The sequence below is a fragment of the Aotus nancymaae genome, unplaced genomic scaffold (assembly GCF_030222135.1).
Source record: "Aotus nancymaae isolate 86718 unplaced genomic scaffold, 86718_ANA_hifiasm-v0.15.2.pri h1tg000062l, whole genome shotgun sequence".
Taxonomy (NCBI): domain Eukaryota; kingdom Metazoa; phylum Chordata; class Mammalia; order Primates; family Aotidae; genus Aotus; species Aotus nancymaae.
Window position 1 is genome coordinate 25,183,495 of NW_026988476.1, and position 21,618 is coordinate 25,205,112.

Here is a 21,618-nt window from a genome sequence, read left to right on the forward strand (position 1 = left end):
ATAACTTGACCAGGGTTATATAGCTAATTGGAAGCAGAGAGAGTATTCAAACCTAGGCCTAAATGAATCCAAAGTCAATGCATTTCACCCCACTCCATCCTATGTGTTGGCTAATTCCCACATAAAGGTTTCTCTCAGCTGTGTTTTTATTATTTTTCTCCATCTTCTAACCAAATTATGCTTTCCCTACATATAAAACTCTGAAGGGCACACTGGCTCACATCTGTAATCCCAGCACTTTGGGAGGCCAAGGCAGGTGGATAACGAGGTCAGGAGTTCGAGACCAACCTGGCCAATATGGTGAAATCCCGTCTCTACTAAAAATACAAAATTTAGCGGAGCGTGGTGGCACGTGCCTGCAGTTCCAGCTACTTGGGAGGCTGAGGCAGGAGAATTACCTGAACCTGGGAAGCAGCGGTTGCAGTGAGCTAAGATCATACCACTGCACCCCAGCCTGGGCAACAAAGCGAGACTCTCTCAGAAAAAAAAAAAAGCTCTGAAAATAAGATACCTGAAAAACAACAAGAACAAATCCTCTTGATGCTTTCTTATGGTCTGGGAAGTTTTTTATTTATTTTTAATTTTATTTATTTAAATGGAGTTTAACTTGTTTACTCAGGCTGGGGTGCAATGGCACGGATCTTGGCTCACTGCAACCTCTGCCTCACAGGTTCAAGCGATTCTCCTGCCTCAGTCTCCCGAGTAGCTGGGATTACAGGCATGCAACACCATGCCTGGCTAATTTTGTATTTTCAGTAATGACCAAGTTTCTCCATGTTGGTCAGACTAGTCTAGAATTCCTGACCTCAGATGATCTGCCCACCTCGGCCTCCCAAAGTGCTGGGATTACAGTTGTGAGTCACCGTGCCTGGCCTGGTTCAGGAAGTTTAAACATACATGTAGGTTAACCTCCTGAAGCAGTTCTGTATGTTTAATTTCAACTTTATGAAAGTAGCAATGAGATTTTCAAAGCATCTAGAAGTAAAAAGATGTTTATTCTCTACCTTGTCAGGTTTTGTTTCTATGTTTTTGGCAGGTCTTCCTTTATTTGGCACCTTTCTTTCTGGTTCGTTTTCTAAAATAACAATAAAATAAAATATTTTACTAGATAGAAATGCTACATTAAAATACTAGATAACTTGGGAAAGGAAAAGAAGCAACAGGAGGAATACATGTTTTGAAGGATTTTTATTATAAAAAGCCATATTATAAAAGAGGTTAAAGCCGGGCGCAGTGGCTCACGCCTGTAATCCCAGCACTTTGGGAGGCCGAGGCGGGTGGATCACGAGGTCAAGAGATCGAGACCATCCTGGTCAACATGGTGAAACCCCGTCTCTACTAAAAATACAAAAAATTAGCTGGGCATGGTGGCGTCTGCCTGTAATCCCAGCTACTCAGGAGGCTGAGGCAGGAGAATTGCCTGAACCCAGGAGGCGGAGGTTGCAGTGAGCCGAGATCGCACCATTGCACTCCAGCCTGGGTAACAAGAGCGAAACTCCGTCTCAAAAAAAAAAAAAAAAAAAGAAGTTAAAAGCAAATGGAATTTCCTGCCAAGTACAGACCATCTGTTTTCAAAGCCAGAGTGTTTTACCTTTTCCCTCTGAATACCAAATACAGATTAAGTATCCCATATCCAAAATGCTTGAAACCAGAGGTATTTTAGATCTCAGATTTTGGAATATACACATTATACTTACAGGTTCAGCATACCTGATACAAAAATCTAAAATCTGAAATACTCCAATGAGCATTTCCTTTGAGCATGACCTTTAAATGTCATGTCGGTGGCTCAGGATTTTGGATGTTTTGATTAGGGTTGCTCAACCTGTACATATTTATTACAGACAATTAGAAAAATACAAAAGACTGCAAAGAACAGCAACGAAAAATCACCCAGATTTCATTACTCAGTTGTCACGTAGGGTATGGTTTTCCAGTCCTATATCCACATAATCACTAAAAATACTGTTTTTTAGAATTGTGATCCTACTGTACAGAGTTTGACCTGCTTTTCTTTGCCCACTTAATATATCATGAACCATGTCATTAAGTGCTCTTTTATAATATTGTTCTTAATGGCTACATTGTATTGCCCCAAATAAATGAACTATGATTTATTAGGACCACTAATTTTTCACTTTGAAACACTGCTTATACCAATTCAGGTCTTCAATGTTTGGGCATCCATGATTTGCTAACTGGATGTCAAAGCACAGAATCTAGTTTCAGCAATTACAATTTCCTGTTTCCTTCTCTCCTACTCAAAGTACTTGTTGATTTTTGAAACAGAATACAAAAACCTCAAGGACCAAAGATTGTAGTTCAGTAACTGATCAAGGAATAGTTCTTACCATTAGCAGCTCTTGTGACTGGCTTTCTTGCTGTGGTAGATGAGACTGTTCTGGGAACCTGCTTTGCCGCTTCAGTAGCTGATCGAGTCATTCTCAATGACGTGGGCATTACAGGCTGCACAACTGTGCGGAAAATAAAAATAATCAAAAGTACTTTGTAGTTATTAAATTATGGCTGTGAAGCCGGGCATGGTAGTGCATGCCTGTAGTCCCAGCTACTCAGGAGGCTGAGGCGGGAGGATCACTTCAGCTCAGAAGTTTGAAACCAGCCTGGGCAACATAGTGAGATCCCGTATCTAAAAAAACTATAAAAATCAGCTGGGCATGGTGGCAAGCCTGTAGTTCCAGCTACTCAGGAGGCTGAAGTGGGAGGATCACTTGAGCCCAGGAGGTGGAGGCTCCAGTGAGCTATGATTGCGCTACTGCACTCCAACCTGGGCGACAAGTCTGTCTCAAATAAATAAATAAATAAATAGATTCCAGTTGACCTTCTGGACACTTAAAAAAGTTATGGCTGTGGTAGCTTTAGAGAATTTATAGTAATTGCTAATATTCCTACCTTTTTTCTCTTTGTCTGACACTTTCTTTTCAGAAGTTTGTCTTTGACCAGGTCGGACTGCTTGAACATCACTGTCATTATCAATCTATTTAAGAGATTAGGTGCTATGTGATTTAATTGCAAAATGAATCAAACCACCACATTTTTAATCCATAAATTGATTCCTCATCTGAAATATGATCATTGTAAATGATCCAACCAAAAAAAAACTACTACCTCAAATAAAAATGAGATAAAATAAAAAAGCTTTCCATTAAGCTTCCAAAAAAGCTTACATCCTTTTTCAGAATCACAGATTTTAGAAAATGCAAATAACCCAAGCTATTAAAAACTACTAAATATAACTTGCCTTCTGAAGGTTTTTAAACACTCCAAACATGCTTTCACTTCAAGAGATTTTAATTTTGCCTAGAAAATGCTTCTCCTGGATGAAAAGCTCTTTTCCATGGTTCTCTCCTCCACTTCCATAATGACTTTACTCAAAAGGCTTTCATCTCAGAGAGGCCTTCCTTGACCGCCCAATCAAAATTCTACCCCACACCTACTTCTAGTACATACCATCTCCCTTTTTAAAAATCTCCTCCATAATACTTATGATCTTCTGACATATTATGTTTGGTCTTTTTTTTAACTGCCTTACATGTAAGTTCCACAAAGACAGGAAATTTAGTTTATTATTATATCCAAAAGCCCACAATGCCAGAAACATCATAGCAATGCAAAATATATTACATATGCATACATGGAACTTAGCTTCCTTTCCTGATAAAGAGGCATACTATTTCCCTTTGCCCACTTCACTTTTAGTAACCCTCCTAATATCTTCATTACAGCATTGTGAAGACCCATAAGTTTATAACACCTACCCTGTGTCTTTTCCTTCCCATCTGCATTTCATGCAGGTAACTTGAATGCATAACAGGAACCCAGTAAACAAAACAAGAGTGTGACACAAAGACAGTTTGCCATGGATCTCATAAGGAATGTTGGAGCAAATATTTTAAGTGAAATTACTCTACATCACCATACCAAAAACAGTGACTTTCATACCTGTTAACTCTAGTAAATTAACCATTATGTTTGAATCTGATATTAGATTAAAAGTGAATTTATTCACTCTGTAAAAAAGTACAATTTATCATTTTAGTAACAATTATCTACTATCAACTATACCTTAGTCTGCTCCATCTGGTCTTTGGCCTTTGACCTTGTAATCCGTACAGAAGATGGAATAGCCTTAGAATATTCAAAAGAAAATAAACTTTAAAAAAAAGAACTGGCAAATATGAAAAAAAAAGAAAAAAGAAGTGGCAAAGGTTTACTTCCATATCTTATTACAAAATAAAGTTCCCTTTGTAAAGTTAAATTCTATCCTTAATCCCTTATAGTTGCAAAAAGATACTCACTCACTTAAATTCCTATTTTTTTCTGGTTCTAGCCTGATTTAAATTAAGTTAATAACTTCAAAAATCACTCATATTTCTCAGTGAGAAAGAAATTTCAAACCACATTTTCCAAGTATTGTAATCCTCATTAATATGATTAACTAGACAATAAGAATGCCACAGATGAGCAGATTAGAGTATTAGGATCTTTGTTTTCTATTTATAAAAAGCTATCTTACAGCTTTCCTAGTTTTGAGTTTTAACAATTTTGATTCTCATAATTATGCACTTGTCCACTGTCCATAAGAAAACAGAGACTTAGGCTGGGAGTGGTGGCTCACGCCTGAAATCCCAGCACTTTGGGAGGCCGAGGTGGGTGGATCACGAGATCAAGAGATCGAGACCATCCTGGTCAACATGGTGAAACCCCGTCTCTACTAAAAATACAAAAAATTAGCTGGGCATGGTGGCACGTGCCTGTAATCCCAGCTACTCAGGAGGCTGAGACAGGAGAATTGCCTGAACCCAGGAGGCGGAGGTTGCAGTGAGCCGAGATTGCGCCATTGCACTCCAGCCTGGGTAACAAAAGTGAAACTCCGTCTCAAAAAAAAAAAAATAAAGAAAAAAAAAGAAAACAGAGACTTGATCACAAAATGTGGAAAACTCTATTAAGAGAAAAAATGATTAAAAAGTGATAAGATATTTACTAAGTCTGTAAAATTCCTTAAGAAGCCTTCTTTAGAAGGCAGACTTCTCTAGATTAGAAACCATTTTCTTCTAATCAGTGAAAACCTAGTGCTAAAAACTAGTCTTTCCTCTAGAGTGGATAAAGAAAGCAGAATTCATCAATGGCTACCATATAAATAGAATATAAAAACAATGATTGGTGAATCTTATTATTTAATACCATGATGTACCTCTGTTTCTATTTAACACTTTTTAAATAGTTGTTTGGAGTTTAAACCAGTGATTGGTATCCTACATGTTCTTGAAAAGCCAGCTTAAATCTAACCCTTTCCAAGAGTAGTTCTTTGTCGTTCCTCCAAACAGAAACAATCTCTCCCTCCTCTCATATAGAATATATTTATCTACATCTTGCTACCTTGAATTGTATCCTATTAGTTTTGGTCTCTTCCATATTATACTAAGGTTATACCAGAGTAAATAACCAAGGATCTGTCCAATGAATCAGTGAGATTTACAAGGCCAAGAATAATATTCAAGTTTTACTTAAATCAGGAATGTACATACAGTCAATGAGATCATCAGTGACTACAAATGATCAGTGACTACAAATTTACAATCTAGCTGCTTTTGTTCAAACTTTATCCTTCCTGACTCACTGACCAGGCTCTCCTTTAGATTACTCTGCCTTTAACCTTCTATCCTTTTAGTTCTCTTGCCTCTCTGCCCAGTCCTCAGCCTGGTTGGTACCTGACTTCTGCCCACCTAAAGGTGCTCTCTAGAGCCCACTTTTTCATAATTTTATATATCCTTATTGGAATGGTCTCAGTCCTACAGCTTAAACTCCCATCCATACTCCCAATATTATATCCTAAATCTACATCCTAGCACCAATTTCCATCTTGCTTTCCAAATTTTTACTCACTGGTATCTAGATGGTCTATACAAATTTAAGATTTTTTAAAAGGTTATTAGCATGCACCCACTTAAACCTGTTCCTTTTCTTATTTCTTTTAGCAGCAGCATAATTTATATGGTTAATCAAACTAATAGCTTCAGAATCTTCTCTCTGCTTTTTCAATTTCCTTTACCCCTCACCATCTACTCGGCCACCAGTCCTGTCAAATGCCTTTCTTTAGATGTCTTACACCTATCTTCTCATTTAAAAACCCACTGCCCCTTTCCACCTATTCTAGCCCACCTATTCCATTACAGTAGTCTCACAATTGGTCTCCCTATCTATAAATGCTTCCCTTTCCAGACTAAAATCTTTAGGGCTATGGTATTTTCCTGAATTATTAATTTGACAGTGGCACTACCCTTATTTAAAACTTCTCCTGATTCTTCATAACCTACAGGATAAACACGAAATTCTTTGCATAACATTGTTCAACCTGGTTCTACCCATTTGCCTAGTTTTATCCCATCTCAACTTACCTACAGCTATCTCAAGAGACCTGATTTTCATTCTTCTGAACTACTATTATGTCACTCCCACCTTCTACCAACCACTTAAGTAAATAAAGAGACTAAGGGAAAGGGGTTATTTTAGTCATTAATGTCTTGAAGAAAATTCCAAATAAAAGAAACTATTCCTTTTTATTAAGACACTAAATTTACCTTTTTTGGCTCAGCTTTCACAACATTCTGGTTTGATAAAAGAAAACAAGGCATATCAGGTCTATAACGACCCACTTTAAATATTCCTCGTTTAGCTTTATCTCTCTGCTCTTTCAATTTTTGAAGTTGCTTTTCTTCTTTGTATTTTTGGAGCATTTGTTTTCGTTGATCACCCAGAATAGTTTTCATTGACTCTAGGCAGGAAAAAAACCAAAACAGCACAATATATAAAACATTTCAGATGAAAAATTGTACAAATGTCTAAACAATTATTTTTGTGTCATTTCAACTGCTTCTAAAAAATGCTTTCAATAAGCCAGGCACAGTGACACATCTGTAGTCCAACCTACTGGGGAGGCTGAGGCAGAAGGATCATTGGGCCCAGGAGTTCAAGTTCAGCTTGAGTAACATAGCAAGACTCCTCCACACAAAGGAAATGCTTTTAATATTTCCTGTTAATTCTTTAGCACTCTAACCACAAGTTATTTCAACCCCTAGTCTTTTAAAATTTGTATTCATTTTGCCTTCATGTGTTCAAATATTAAATGCTTGCTATGTACTAGGCATCTATTACTTCACTTTTAAATTAATTAACTTGTATGATAGCCAGCATCCAAGCTGACCTCTACCAATCCTCACTTCCTGGTAATCTTGCCCTGTGTCATCCCCTCTCACACTGAATAGGGCTGACTCATGTGATCAAGAGAGTATTACAGGAATAATGGAATATGACTTCTAAAACTAAGCCGGGCACGGTGGCTCACGCCTGTAATCCCAGCACTTTGGGAGGCCAAGGTGGGTGGATCACGAGGTCAAGAGATCGAGACCATCCTGGTCAACATGGTGAAACCTCGTCTCTACCAAAAATACAAAAAATTAGCTGGGCATGGTGGCGCGTGCCTGTAATCCCAGCTACTCAGGAGGCTGAGACAGGAGAATTGCCTGAACCCAGGAGGCGGAGGTTGCAGTGAGCCGAGATCGCGCCATTGCACTCCAGCCTGGGTGACAAGAGCAAAACTCCGTCTCCAAAAAAAATAATAATAATAAAATAAAACTAGGTAGTGTTTGCCTTGCTCTCTCTTGAAGAGTCATTTGCTCTGAGGGAAGCCAGGTGCCATGTGGGGCCTTAAGAATACTTAAGCAGTCCTACTGAGATGTCCATATGACAAAGAACTATGGCCTCCTGCCAAAAGCCAGCACCAACTTGCTGTTCATGAGTCCATCATCCTGGAGGCAGATCCTCCAGTTTCAGTTAAGACTTCAGATACACCTCTGGATGACATCTTGGCTCAAATTTCTGACCCACAAAAATTGTATTAAATAATCAATGTTTATTGTTTTAAGCTGCTAAGTTTTGGGATAAATAATACAATTATAGGTGCTATTTATTATAACAGATATACTCCATTCCTTCTCATCTATTCAAGGACATTCTTCCAGCAACTTATCCTCTCACTTATCTATTTTTTCCTCTACTGAACTGTTGCCGTCACAAAGCTACAAACATGTAGTAATTTCTCTAGTCCCATTTAAGGCAAAATTCAAGAGAGTTATCTGTATTTCCACTTTCAACACTTTTTTTTTTTTTCAGACTGAGTCTCGCTCTGTCACCCAGGCTGAAGTGCACTGGTGTTATCTAGGCTCACTGCAACCTCTGCTTCCTAGGTTCAAGCAATTCTCCTGCCTCAGCCTCCCTAGGAGCTAGGATTACAGGCACGTGCCACCATACTCGGCTAATTTTTGTATTTTTAGTAGAGATGGGGTTTCACCATGTTGCCCAGGCTGGTCTTGAACTCCTGACCTCAGGTAATCCACCCACCTCAACCTCCCAAAGAACTAGGATTACAGGCATGAGCCACTGCACCTGGGCTACTTCCAACACTCTTTACAACCCCTCTCTTATTTTGAAAATTATAAAAAATTTCTAATATACAATCAGAATTATAATGAACCTCATATGCCTATTACCCAGATTCAATGATTATGAAAATTTTCCTGGAGTTGTTTAAAACAAATTATACTTAGAAGATTTCATCTCTAAATACTTCAGTATATACTTCTAAAAAACAAAGACATTTCCTTTCATAGCCTTAACACATCATCATCACACTAAACAAAATCAGCAGTAATTCCTTGTTATCTATTAGAGGGTCCAGATTTAAACTTCTCTATTTGCTTCAAAGAAGCCTTTTAAGCCATCTATTTATTTAAGTCAAGAACCAAGTAAGATCTACATATTTTATTTGGATGTCCTTTTTTTTTTTTTTTTTGAGACTGAGTCTCGCTCTGTTGCCAGGCTGGAGTGCAGTGGCACAATCTTGGCTCACTGCAATCTCCGCCTCTGGGTTCAAGCGATTCTCCTCCCTCAGTCTCTAAAGTAGCTGGGTTTACAGGCACACACCATCATACCCAGCTAATTTTTGTATTTTTAGTAAAGATGAGGTTTCACCATGTTGGCCATGATCTCCTGACCTCATGATCTGCCCGCCTCCCAAAGTGCTGGGATTACAGGCGTGAGCCACCATGTCTTTTAAGTCTCTTCATACAAAACAGAGCCTCCTCCCCACTCTTCATGCCTTGTCTTACTGACAAAAGGTAGTCAGTTTTCCTACTGAAATGTCCTGCAAGCTGTATTTGTTTACCATGTTTTCTATAAACTAGAAATTATATCTAAGGGTTTGATTATACTCACCCATTCTAATCTGAGTTTCACTCCCTGAATCTCACTCCACCAAACTATTCATCAAGATCACGAATGACTTCCACAGTGGTGAAGTCCAAATTCTCACCTCTCATATACTGGATCTAACAAGCAATACTAATATAGTTAATCAGTCTCTCCTCCTTGATATGCACTTTTCCACTTGGTTTCTAGGATAGCACATTCTTCTGGTTATCCTTTTGCATTACTTTGCACTGTTCCCTGGTTCTTTACTAGTTTTCCCTTGACTTTTCATATTTTAATATCAACTAAATTACTGCAATAGTCTACTTACTGCTCTTCCTGATGCCATACCTACTAACCCACAATCTATTCTCAACACAGCAGCCAAAGTGATCCTTTTTTAAGGGATAGGATCTCTTTGTGTTGCCCAGGTCTGAGTACAGTGGCTATTCACAGGCACCATCATAGCACACTAAAGCTTCAAACTCCTGAGCTCAAGATCTTCCTGTGTCAGCCTCTGGAGTAGCTGGGGCTACAGGCCTGGCTCCAAAGTGATCCTTTTAAAACACAAATCAGACTAAATAAACACTCATTAATGGCCTCTTATTTCAGAGTGAAAGCCAATGTCCTTACAATGATGGTCCTTAGGATTCTATGCAATCTGTCTCCCTTGTTCATTCTTTTCTAACCAGTTATCTACTTGATTTCTCTAAAACATCAGGCACACTCCCATCTCTAAGCCTCTGCAAATGGGAAATAAAGGATATTTTAATAGCATATTGACATAGACTTCTATTTGAAAGATTTTGGTTAAGAAATGGAGTATTTGAGAGGGCAAGCGTACAGGCCAGGCGATGACTTAGGAGGTAATACTACTACCCATTCTCAGAAAAAAATTTTGGTTCTTTCTGTCACTCCCTATTTATCCTAGTGTTATTTCAATGCCATCTAGCTCCTAATGCCTGCTATATGAACACAACAAATAGGAGTATGGTGACTCCTGACTAAAGTCATTTCTCAGTTTCCTTTCTCTTCTCTGTAGCATCCTTTGCCTTCTAAGACGCTCTATTTTCATCTTTTTCTGAGATTATTCCTTTCTCCTTTAGTTGGTTCTTTTCATCCTAATGGTCCCAGTCCTTCTGGGGAAACTGCAAGGATGAATTCTTTGCTGTTTTCTTAGTAATGTTTCCATTGACAAAGTACTCATTTCATGTATTCTTTATTCTATTTATACATTTCTTATCAATTTATCTAGTCAACACTTATCTTATCCAAGCTCCATAAGAACTTTAGGATTTCTATAAGGCAATATGGATAACAAAGTGTTATAATATTCCATAGGGATGGCTTTGCCTAAGAGACAATAGTTGTAGAAAACAAGTTATTAAGGAGCCAGGCGCCATGGCTCATGCCTGTAATCCCTACACTTTGGGAGACTGAGGCAAAAGAATTCCTTGAGCCTAGGAATTTGAGGTTACAGTGAGCACACCACTGCACTCCCGCCTGAGTGACACAGTGAGACCCTGCCTCTTGTATTTAAAAAAACAAAAACAAAAAACAAACCAAAAAAGAAAAGTTATTTAGAACAGTATTTCAAAACTCTTCTGGCCAGGGTTTTTTACTCACAAAGGCATTAAACCAACTATTATTCGCTCTTAAAATTACAACAGATCTTTACTTACTTGGCTTGACATTGGCCTTTTCTGGAACAAGCTCTTGAGATGTCTCATCTAATTCAACAAGAATTCTACCTTCCAAGGTTGGAATATTTATATCTTTCAAACCAAAGTGTCTATTTCGTTCATATTCCTTATGTCTGCTTTCTTTCTGAGACAGTGATTTTCTGTGAGCAATTTTAGTTCTAATCATTTCAGTACTTAAATCCTTCCTATGTCGACTGGCAAAATGTGAAGACATCCTGTCAAGGAAAAGCACAAAACCCAACTTACATGAATTTTCATTGTTTAAAAAATTAAGATTACAGTTCATCTCCTGTCCCACTTCAGAGCCTTCTGAAGTAAAATATGAAAATGCACAATGAAATAATTATGTAACACTGAAAAGTGGGAAGGAGATTATCAGAGCATAGGAAGCCACAATCTGTTTGGGAGTTTTAAATAGGAATTTGCTTGACCAATGAAGAGAAAGCCAAGAAGCTATAGTACAGAATAAAAGAGGCTCTGGGCTTACCATAGAGAATACCGCAAAAAGAAAAGCATGAACTAAAGGTGAAAATAGGGTAAGTAAGTGAAGAACTGTGTATAGAATGGTTTCCTTACCCATGATGATGAATGCACGTGGTCTAACATTTCTTCAAAAGCCAAAAAAAACCAAAAACCCCACACCAAGTGCCTCCTAGTCATGTAGGGACAATCAACAGGCAACTGGATACAGATAGTTGGATAGAGAGGCACAGGGAAAGGTATGTGGAAAGGAACAAGAAGCTTCCACGTTCTCTCAGGTAGCACTGCTGGTTAGGAACCTGCATGTGTTCACCTATCTAGAAGCTCTCAAAACCCAGGTTTTTTTTTTTTTTTTTTTTTTTTTTTTTAATGGTAGCTTCATTACATACACAGGAGTGAGTAAATCATTGGCCATTGGCGATCAAATCAACCTTTAGCTCCTCTCCCCTCTGCAGAGGTTGTGAGATGGGGCTGAAAGTCCCAACTCTCTAATCCTGGCTTGGTCTGTCTAGTGACCAGCCCCAATCCTGAAGCTATTTAGAGGCCTCCAGCCATCTGTCAATCATTAGCATACAAAAAGATATCCAAGGATTTTAGGAGTTTTCCAGAAAACAGAACAAGACCAAATATATAGTTCACAATAACCGTATCACTTTGCTCCATTATTTTCATCCATACAAGAACAAGAAATCATATAGTTTAGGCCCGCCCGGTGGCTTAGGCCTGTAATCCTACCACTATGGGAGGCAGAGGCAGGAGGACTGCTTGAGCCCAAGAGTTCGAGACCAGCCTGGGCAACATAGCATGACCCCGTCTCTATAAATTTAAAAAAAGAAAAGCCATACATACATACACGCACACACACGAGATCATATAGTTTACTTGGCACAACCTTTTTCTAGGAAAGATCTATATTCAAGCAAAACAAAAGAGGACAAAAAAGACGACGTCAGTGGATCCAGCTGGGGAGAACAAAGAAAAGTGGAGTTTGAGGGGTCACCAGTGTAGCTGGTACAGAGAACTATCAAGCCAAACTGGAGAAAGGGTACTGATCCTCAGAAGTCTTGGCAGTTAAAAAAAAAAAAGCAGGGGGAAGGGGGGAGGCTCTGTGATAGACACACTATGGTATATTCTTCAACGAGAACTAAATCTACTAGAAAACTCCAGATAATGGAAAAATTGGCACAAGAAATGCAATAAATTGTTACATGATTCTAAGCAATCAACAAAACATAAAAAATGAGAATCTGGGCTGGGTGCGGTGGCTCACGCCTGTAATCCTAGCGCTTTGGGAGGCAGAGGCGGGCAGATCACCTGAGGTTGGGAGTTCGAGACCAGCCTGACCAACATGGAGAAACCCCGTCTCTATTAAAAACACAAAATTAGCCAGGTACAGTGGCGAGTGCCTCTAATACCAGCTACTTAGGAGGCTGAGGCAGGAGAATCACCTGAATCCGGGAGGCAGAGGTTGCAGTGGGCCAAGATTGTGCCATTGCACTCCAGCCTGGGCAACAAGAGCAAAACTCCACCTCAAAAAAAAAAAAAAAAAAGAGAGAATCTGTCTGACCTGCATGTTAATAACATTCAGCTCTAAGACCCAAGGGAAATGACAACTGACTGTGCTTTTTATCAAGAACTCTCTTCCACTATTTGTTATCTCCGGCAGTATTAATTTGCTAAATGTTGAAGAACGACTAAGACTTATGTATTAGTTATTTTAAATACGGGATAGCACTATCCACAGCAATAGAGAGAGAGAAAGAGCGAGAACATTAAAGGTATAATTATCAGAATAACCTGAAAGGCAGTTACTATTATCGCTCTTGAACAGATGAAGTAAATTAACTGCTCACATTAGCATAGCTAAAAGCTGGTAGAGCTGGGATCCCAAGCCAGGCAGCCTGGCTCTTGACACACACCTAAATTTTGTTTGGCTGAGTGGCGTTTCCTCCAGCTTGCAGGGCTAGAATCGTTAATTTTGCATGACTAGATATTCTCAACCGGGCGTTTTTAGTTGTCATGGGATCTGGGAAGAGCTACGGGAATTTATTGTCGGAGCTAGGGATGCTAAACGTCCCTCGACGTGAAGAATAATTTCACCCCAAATGCCAATTACGCCCCGGTGGTGAAACGCTGACTAGTACATAGGTCACGGCAAACAGACTGATTCTTCTGGAGACTCGCGTTATCAGCTTCTGGAAAGGCAAGGTAACACGGTCCTAGAGGAGCCTGCCTCTGACTGGCTCCCGCTCGCAGCCCCCGGTCCTCAGACCCTTCTAGACCCACCTACCTGAGGCACCTTCTAGCGTGAAACCTCAAACCAAAAGTAAGGAACACTTGACCTGGACGACCACCGCCAACTCCGAAGCAGGAATCCTCACAACCCGAGCCTCCACGAAATTCAAACTTGCAGCACTAAGCCTCTGATTGGAGGGACTTTAACCAACACTTCCGGGGAAGATCCCGCCCCTTCCACTCGACGAGGCTTGCGATTGGTTTGCTCCGTGCGACATTTGAATTGATTGAAAGGTGAAGGAACAGTTCAAAAGATGGGTGCGGGAAGGAAAATAGGCGGGACGACCACGCAGGATTAGAAGGGGTGGAGCGGTGGAGGCGCTCCTGTCAGGTAAAGTGCGGGAGCGGGCAGCGGAGCCCGAGAGGTGATGCTGGGTCCCTGGCAAAACTGGGCTGCGGGAATCTCCCCCAAAGCTCGCAGTGCTTTTTTCTTTCTTTCTTTCTTTTTCTTTTTTTGAGACAAGGTCTCACTCTGTCGCCCAGGCTGGAATGCAGTGGGCCACTGCTCACTGCAGCCTGGACCTCCCGGGTTCAAGCCATCCTCCCACCTCAGGCTCCCGGGTAGCTGGGGCTATAGGCGCGCACCACCATGCCGGGCTAACTTTTAAAAACTTTTGTAGAGACAGGGCCCCACTACGTTGCCCACGCTGGATTCAGGGCTTTTTAATATCCTTGTTTAGTCACAGAATCCAGCAGACCTTCCTAGAATCTTTTCTTTACTAGACATTTTAAACAAAAGGCTTACCCCAGTTATCTCCTTACATCATTTAGTGTTACTTTTCAACGTCACCAGCCCCCCTCCCCCTTTTTTTCTTTTCTATTCCATTTTTTGTTGAGGTGAAGTTTTTGTACAGTGAAAATAATAGCATTTTCTCCCCACTGGACAATTTGATGAGTTTTGGTAAATGTAAACACCTGTGTAACTACCACCCAATCAGGACGTGGAGCATTTCCATCACTCAGAAAAGTGGCCTGTGTCTTTCCAATCCTTCTCCCACCGCATCAGCAACCACTCCTCTGATCTCTAATGCCATAAAAATGAAAGTGATAGGTACTCTTTTGGGTCTGCATGAACCAGAAGCTAGTAGTTTTTGTTATTGAGAGGCATTCCATTGAAGACTTTATGCATTCACCAGTGGACAGCTTTGTATTGCTTTCAGTTTTTGGCCATTATGAGCAAAGTTGCTGTAAACGTTCTTGTACAAGTTCTTGTGGGCATATTTTATTTCTCTTGAGGAAATACAGGAGTGGAACTTCTGGGTCATTCTGGGTATGTTTAACTTAAAAAAATTTTTTTTTAGAAGCAGGGTCTCTCTGTCCCCTAGGCTAGAGTGCAATGGTAGAATCATAGCTCACTGCAGCCTTGGCCTCTTGAATAGCTGGGACTATAGGCGAGCTCCATCACCCTTGGCTATGGGTGTGTCTAACTTTATAAGGAATCACCAAGCAGTTTTCCAAAATGGTTGTACCATTTTACTATTCCCACTAGCCTTATATAAGAGTTCCACTTGTTTCACATGCTTTCCAGCATGTTCGGTTGTCAGTCTTTAATGGTCACCTTTCTGGCTGGGCACAGTGGCTCATGCCTGTAATCCCAGCACTTCGAGAGGCCGAGATGGGCAGATCACGAGGTCAGGAGTTTGACACCAGCCTGGCCAATATGATGAAACCCTGTCTCTACTAAAAATACAAAAATTAGTCAGGCATGGCGGTGCACACCTGTAGTCCCAGCTACTCAGAAGGATGAGGCAGGAAAATCACTTGAACCCGGGTGGTGGAGGTTGCAGTGAGCCAAGATCCCGCCACTGCACTCCAGCCTGGATGACTGTGAGGCTTCGTCTCAAAAAATTAAAAAAAAAAAAAAAAAAAACACATCAAAGAAAATTGAGTATCCATACCCTCAAGCCTTTATCCTTTGCATTACAAACAATCCAATTCTACGTATACTTTTAGTTATTTTAAAATGTGCAATTTATTATTGACTACAGTCCCCCTGTTACATTATCAAATACTAGTCTTAGTCATTCTTTCTAATTTTTTCTTACCCATTAGCCATTCCCACTGATATGGTTTGGCTGTGTCCACACCCAAATCTCATCTTGAATTATAGCTCCCATACTCTCCACATGTTGTGGGAGGGACCTGGTGGGAGGTAATTGAATCAGGGGGGCAGTAACCCTCATGCTGCTGTTCTCCTGATAGTGAGTTTTCAAGAGATCTAATGGTTTTATAAGGGGCTTTCCCCCATTTTTCTGGGCACTTCTCCTTGCTGCTGCCATGTGAGGAAGGATGTGTTTGCTTCCTCCTCTGCCGTCACCAGCCTTGCTGAACTGTGAGTGAATTAAGCCTCTTTTCTTTATAAATTACCTAGTCTCAGCCGGGCATGGTGGCTCACGCCTGTAATCCCAGCACTTTGAGAGGCCGAGGTGGGGAGATCATGAGGTCAGGAATTCAAGACCAGACTAGCCAATGGTGAAACCCTGTCTCTACTAAAAAATACAAAAAATTGGTTGGGCATGGTGGCTCATGCCTGTAATCCCAGCTACTTGGGAGGCTGAGGTAGGAGAATTACTTGAACCAGACCTAGGAGGTGGAGGTTGCAGTAAGCCAAGATAGCACCACTGCACTCCAGCCTGGGCTACAGAGTGAGAGTCCATCTCAAAAAAATAAAATTAAAATTAAAATAAATAAATAAATAAATTACCCAGTTTTGAGTATGTCTTTATTAGCAGTGTGAGAACACACTAATACACCCCACGCCCTTCATGTTCTCCACCCCTCACTACTGTTCCTATCCTCTGATAACCATCCTTATATTCTCTATCTCCATGAGTTCAATTGTTTTAATTTTTAGATCCCAAAAATAAGTGAGAACGTGATGTTTGTCTTTCTGTGCCTGGCTTATTTCACTTAATGACCTCCAGTTACATCCACGTTGTTGCAAATGACTGGATCTCACTTTTTTAATGGCTGAATGGTACTCCATTATGTATGTGTACCACATTTTCTTTGTCCATTCATTTGTTGATGGAGACTTAGGTTGCTTCCAAATCTTAACTATTTTTTTATTTTTTATTTTATTTATTTATTTAATTTAAAGATGGGGTTTCACCATGATGGCCAGACTGGTCTTGAACTCCTGATCTCAGGTGATCCACCCACCTCAGCCTCCCAAAGTGCTAGGATTACAGGCGTGAGCCACCACGCCCAGCCAGATCTTAACTATTGTAAACCGTGCTGCAACAAACATAGGGGTGCAGATATCTTCTTTAATATACTGATTTCCTTTTTTTTGGGTAAATACCCAGCAGTGGGATTGGTGGATTATGTGGTAGCTCAATTTTTACTTTTTCAGGAACCTCCAAACAGTTCGCCACCGTGGTTGTACTAATTTACAGTCCTACCAAGAATATATGAGGGTTCCTTTTCTCCACATCCTCACCAGCATTTGTTATTGCTTGACTTTTGGATAGAAGCTGTTTTAACTGGAATAAGATGGTATCTCATTGCAGTTTTGTGTTGGTTTTTTTTTTCCTCCAAACCTAGTCTTGCTCTGTCACCCAAACGGGAGTGCAATGGGGCAATCTTGGCTCACTGCAACCTCCTCCTGAGTTTAAGCAATTCTTGTGCCTCCCAAATAGCTGGGACTACAGGCATGTGCCACCACACCCAGCTAATTTTTGTATTTTTTGGTAGAGACAGGGTTTTACCACATTGTCCAGGCTGGTCTTGTACTCCTGACTTCAAGCACTCTGCCTGCCTCAACCTCCCCAGGTGCTGGGATTACAGGCATGAGCCATCATGCCCACCCAGATCATTGTAGTTTTGATTTTCATTTTGCTGATGATCAATGATATTGAGCACCTTTTCATATGCCTGTTTGCCATTCATGTGTCTTTTTTTTTTTTTTTTTTTGTGATGGAGGCTTGCTCTGTCATCCATGCTGGTGTGCAGTGGTGTGGTGGTGTGATCTCAGCTCACTGCAACCTCTGCCTTCTGGGCTCAAGCAATTCTCCTGCCTCAGCCTCCCAAGTAGCTGGGATTACAGCTGCGCACCACCACGCCTGGCTAATTTTTGTATTTTTAGTAGAGATGGGGTTTTGCCATGTTGGCCAGGCTGGTCTCGAACTCCTGACCTCAGGTGATCCACCCTCGTTGGCCTCCCAAAGTGTTGGATTACAGGGGTGAGCCACCACACCTGGCCTTGTGTGTTTTCTTTTGAGAAATGTCCATTCAAATCTTTTGCCCATTTTTAATTGATTATTAGATTTTTTTTCCCTATAGAGTTATTTGAGCTCCTTATATAGTCTGGTTATTAATCCCTTGTCAGATGGATAGTTTTTTTTTTTTTTTTTTTTTTTTTTATGGAGTCTCACTCTGTCACCAGGCTGGAGTGCAGTGGTGAGATCTCAGCTCACTGCAACCTCTGCCTCCTGGGTTCAAGCGACTCTCCTGCCTCAGCCTCCTGAGTAGCTGGGACTACAGGGACCACCACGCCCAGCTAATTTTTTAGCATTTTTAGTAGAGATGGAGTTTCACCATGTTGGCCAGGGTGGTCTCAATCTCTTGACCTCGTGATCTGCCTTCCTTGGCCTCCCAAAGTGCTGGGATTACAGGTGTGAGCCACGGCGCCCAGCCCAGATGGGTAGCTTTAAAATACTTTTTCCTATTCTATGGGTTGTCTCTTTACTTTGTTGATTGTATCCTTTGTTGAGCAGAAGCTTTTTTTTTTTTTGAGACGGAGTTTCGCTCTTGTTACCCAGGCTGGAGTGCAATGGCGCCATCTTGGCTCACCGCAACCTCCGCCTCCTGGGTTCAGGCAATTCTCCTGCCTCAACCTCCTAAGTAGCTGGGAGTACAGGCACGCGCCACCAGGCTCAGCTAATTTTTTGTATTTTTAGTAGAGACCGGGTTTCACCATGTTGACCAGGATGGTCTCGATCTCTTGACCTCGTGATCCATCCGCCTCGACCTCCCAAAGTGCTGGGATTACAGGCGTGAGCGACCACGCCCGGCCTTGAGCAGAAGCTTTTTAACTTCATGTGATCCTGTTTCTCCATTTTTGCTTTGGTAACCTGTGCTTGTGGAGTATTACTCAAGAAATTTTTGCCCAGACCAATGTTCTGCAGCGTTTCCCCAATGTTTTATTGTAATAGTTTCATAGTTTGAGGTCTTAGATTAAAGTCTTTAATCCACTTTAATTTGATTTTTGTATAAGGCGAGAGAGAGTGGCCAGGGGGTTAAGTTTCATTCTTTATTCTTCTGCCTATGGATATCCAGTTTTCTCAGCACCATTTATTGAAGAGACTGTCTTCTCCAATGTATGTTCTTGGCACCTTTGTCAAAAATGAGTTCACTGTAGGTGTGTAGATTTGCTTCTGGGTTCTCTATGCTGTTCCATTGGTCTATGTGTCTGTTTTTATGCCAGCACCAGGCTGTTTTGGTTGCTGTAGTTCTGTAGTATAATTTGAAGTTGGGTAATGGGATTCCTCCAGTTTTGTGCTTTTTGTTCAGGATAGCTTTGGCTCTTCTGGGTCTTTTGTGATTCCATATAAATTTTAGGACCTTTTTTCTATTCCTGTGAAGAATGCCATTGGTATTTTGATAGGAATTGCATTGAATCTGAAGATTGCTTTGGGTAGTATGAATATTTTAACAATATTGATTCTTCTAATCCATGAACATGGAATATGTTTCTATTTTTTTGGTGTCCTCAATTTCTTTCATCAGTGTTTTACAGTTTTCATGATACAGATCTTTCACTTCTTTGGATGTTAATTTCATTTTATTTTGTGGCTACTGAAAATGGGATTACTTTTTTGTTTCTTTCTTTCTTTTTTTTTTTTTGAGACGGAGTTTCGCTCTTGTTACCCAGGCTGGAGTGCAACGGTGCAATCTCGGCTCACGGCAACCTCCACCTCCTGGGTTCAAGCAATTCTCCTGCCTCAGCCTCCCGAGTAGCTGGGACTACAGGCATGCGCCACCATGCCCAACTAATTTTTGTGTTTTTTAGTAGAGACGGGGTTTCACCTTGTTGACCAGGATGGTCTCGATCTCTTGACCTCGTGATCTACCTGCCTTGGCCTCCCAAAGTGCTGGGATTATAGGCATGAGCCACCGCGCCCGGCCCTGTTTCTTTTTTAGACTGTTCACTGTTGGCATATTTAAATGCTCCCGATTTGGCATCATGCAACTTTACTGAATTTATCAGTTTTAATAGTTTTTTTGGTAGAGTCTTTAGGTTTTTCCAAGTAGAAGATGATATCATCTGCAAACAAGGATAATTTGACTTCTTCCTTTCCAATTTGGATGCCCTTTATTTATTTCTCTTGTCTGATTGCTCTAGCTAGGACTTACAGTACTTTGTCGAATAATAGTGGTGAAAGTGGGCATCTTTGTCATGTTCCAGATCTTAGAGGAAAGTCTTTCAGTTTCTCCCATTCAATCTGATAATAGCTGTGGGTCTGTCATATATGGCTATTATTATGTTGAGGTATATTCTTTCTTTACCCAGTTTTTTGAAGGTGTTAATCATGAAGGGATGTGGAATTTTATTAAATGCTTTTTCAGCATCAAATCAAAATGATCATACAGTTTTTGTCCTTCATTCTATTAACAGGATGTATCACATTGATCAATTTGCATATTTTGAACTGTCCTTGCATCTCTGGGATAAATCCCACTTGGTCATGATGAATGATCTTTTTAATGCATTGTTGAATTCGATTTACTAGTATTTTGTTGAGGAATTTCACTTCAATATTCATCAGAGATATTAGCCTGTAGTTTTCTTTTTTTTGATGTGTCTTTCTCTCATTTTGGTATCAGGGTAATACTGGCCTTGTAAATTGAGTTTGGAAGTATTCCCTGCTCCTCTATTTTTTGAAATAGTTCAAGTAGGATTGGTATTAGTTCTTTTTTAAATGTTTGGTTAGGTCTGGCATGGTGGCTCACGCCTGTAATCCCAGCACTTTGGGAGGCCAAGGCGGGTGGATCACCTGAGGTCAGGAGTTCAAGACCAGCCTGACCAACATGGTAAAACCTGGGTTCTACTAAAAAATACAAAAATTAGCCAGGTGTGGTGGTCCATGCCTGTAATCCCAGCTACTCAAGGGGCTGAGGCAGGAGAATCACTTGAACCCAGGAGGTGGAGTTGCAGTGAGTTGAGATCAAGCCACTGCACTCCAGCCTGGGCAACAGAGCGAGACTCTGTCTCAAAAAAAAAAAATGTTTGGTTAAATTCAGGAGTGAAATCATTGGGTTCAAGGCTTTTCTTTAATGAGAAGTTTTTTTTTTTTTTTTTAATTATTAGAGCTTTGATCTCACTACTTGTTATTGATTGTTCAGGTTTTAGATTTTTTCATGGTTCAATCTTGGTAGGTTGTATGTATCTAGGAATTTGTTTCTTCTAGATTTTCCAATTTATTGGCATGTAGTTTCTCATAGTAGCCACTAATGATCCTTTGAATTTCTGTTATATCAGTTGTAATGCCTCCTTTTTCATCTTTGATTGTATTTATTTTGGTTTCTCTTTCTTTCTTAGTCTGCCTAAAGGTTTGTCAATTTTGTTTATTTTTTCCAAAAACCACCTTTTTGTTTAATTGATCATCTGTATTGTTTTCTTCATTTTAAATTAATTTATTTCTGCTCTGATCTTTGTTATTTCTTTTTTCTTTTTCTTTTTTTTGAGACGGAGTTTTGCTCTTGTTACCCAGGCTGGAGTGCAATGGCACGATCTCGGCTCACCGCAACCTCTGCCTCCTGGGTTCAGGCAATTCTCTTGCCTCAGCCTCCTGAGTAGCTGGGATTACAGGCACGTGCCACCGTGCCCAGCTAATTTTTTTTTTTGTATTTTTAGTAGAGACGGGGTTTCACC

General features: G+C 40.4%; 1 protein-coding gene across 4 annotated transcripts in view; it reads right to left on the bottom strand.

The window, feature by feature from the left end:
* The window catches only part of DLGAP5 (DLG associated protein 5), a 45,084-nt gene extending 31,222 nt beyond the window's left edge, over positions 1–13,862 (bottom strand). For all 4 annotated transcript variants that reach the window (XM_012451004.2, XM_064365886.1, XM_064365887.1 and 1 more), the window contains exons 1-7: positions 13,738–13,862; positions 10,947–11,182; positions 6,600–6,793; positions 4,084–4,146; positions 2,911–2,995; positions 2,352–2,474; positions 1,005–1,075 (exon numbers count right to left, since the gene is read on the bottom strand). In XM_012451004.2, the coding sequence (XP_012306427.2) occupies positions 1,005–1,075; positions 2,352–2,474; positions 2,911–2,995; positions 4,084–4,146; positions 6,600–6,793; positions 10,947–11,181 (771 nt within the window). In that variant the 5' untranslated portion in view covers position 11,182; positions 13,738–13,862. The remainder of the gene's footprint in view (positions 1–1,004; positions 1,076–2,351; positions 2,475–2,910; positions 2,996–4,083; positions 4,147–6,599; positions 6,794–10,946; positions 11,183–13,737) is intronic.
* Between the last annotated feature and the right edge of the window lie 7,756 nt (positions 13,863–21,618).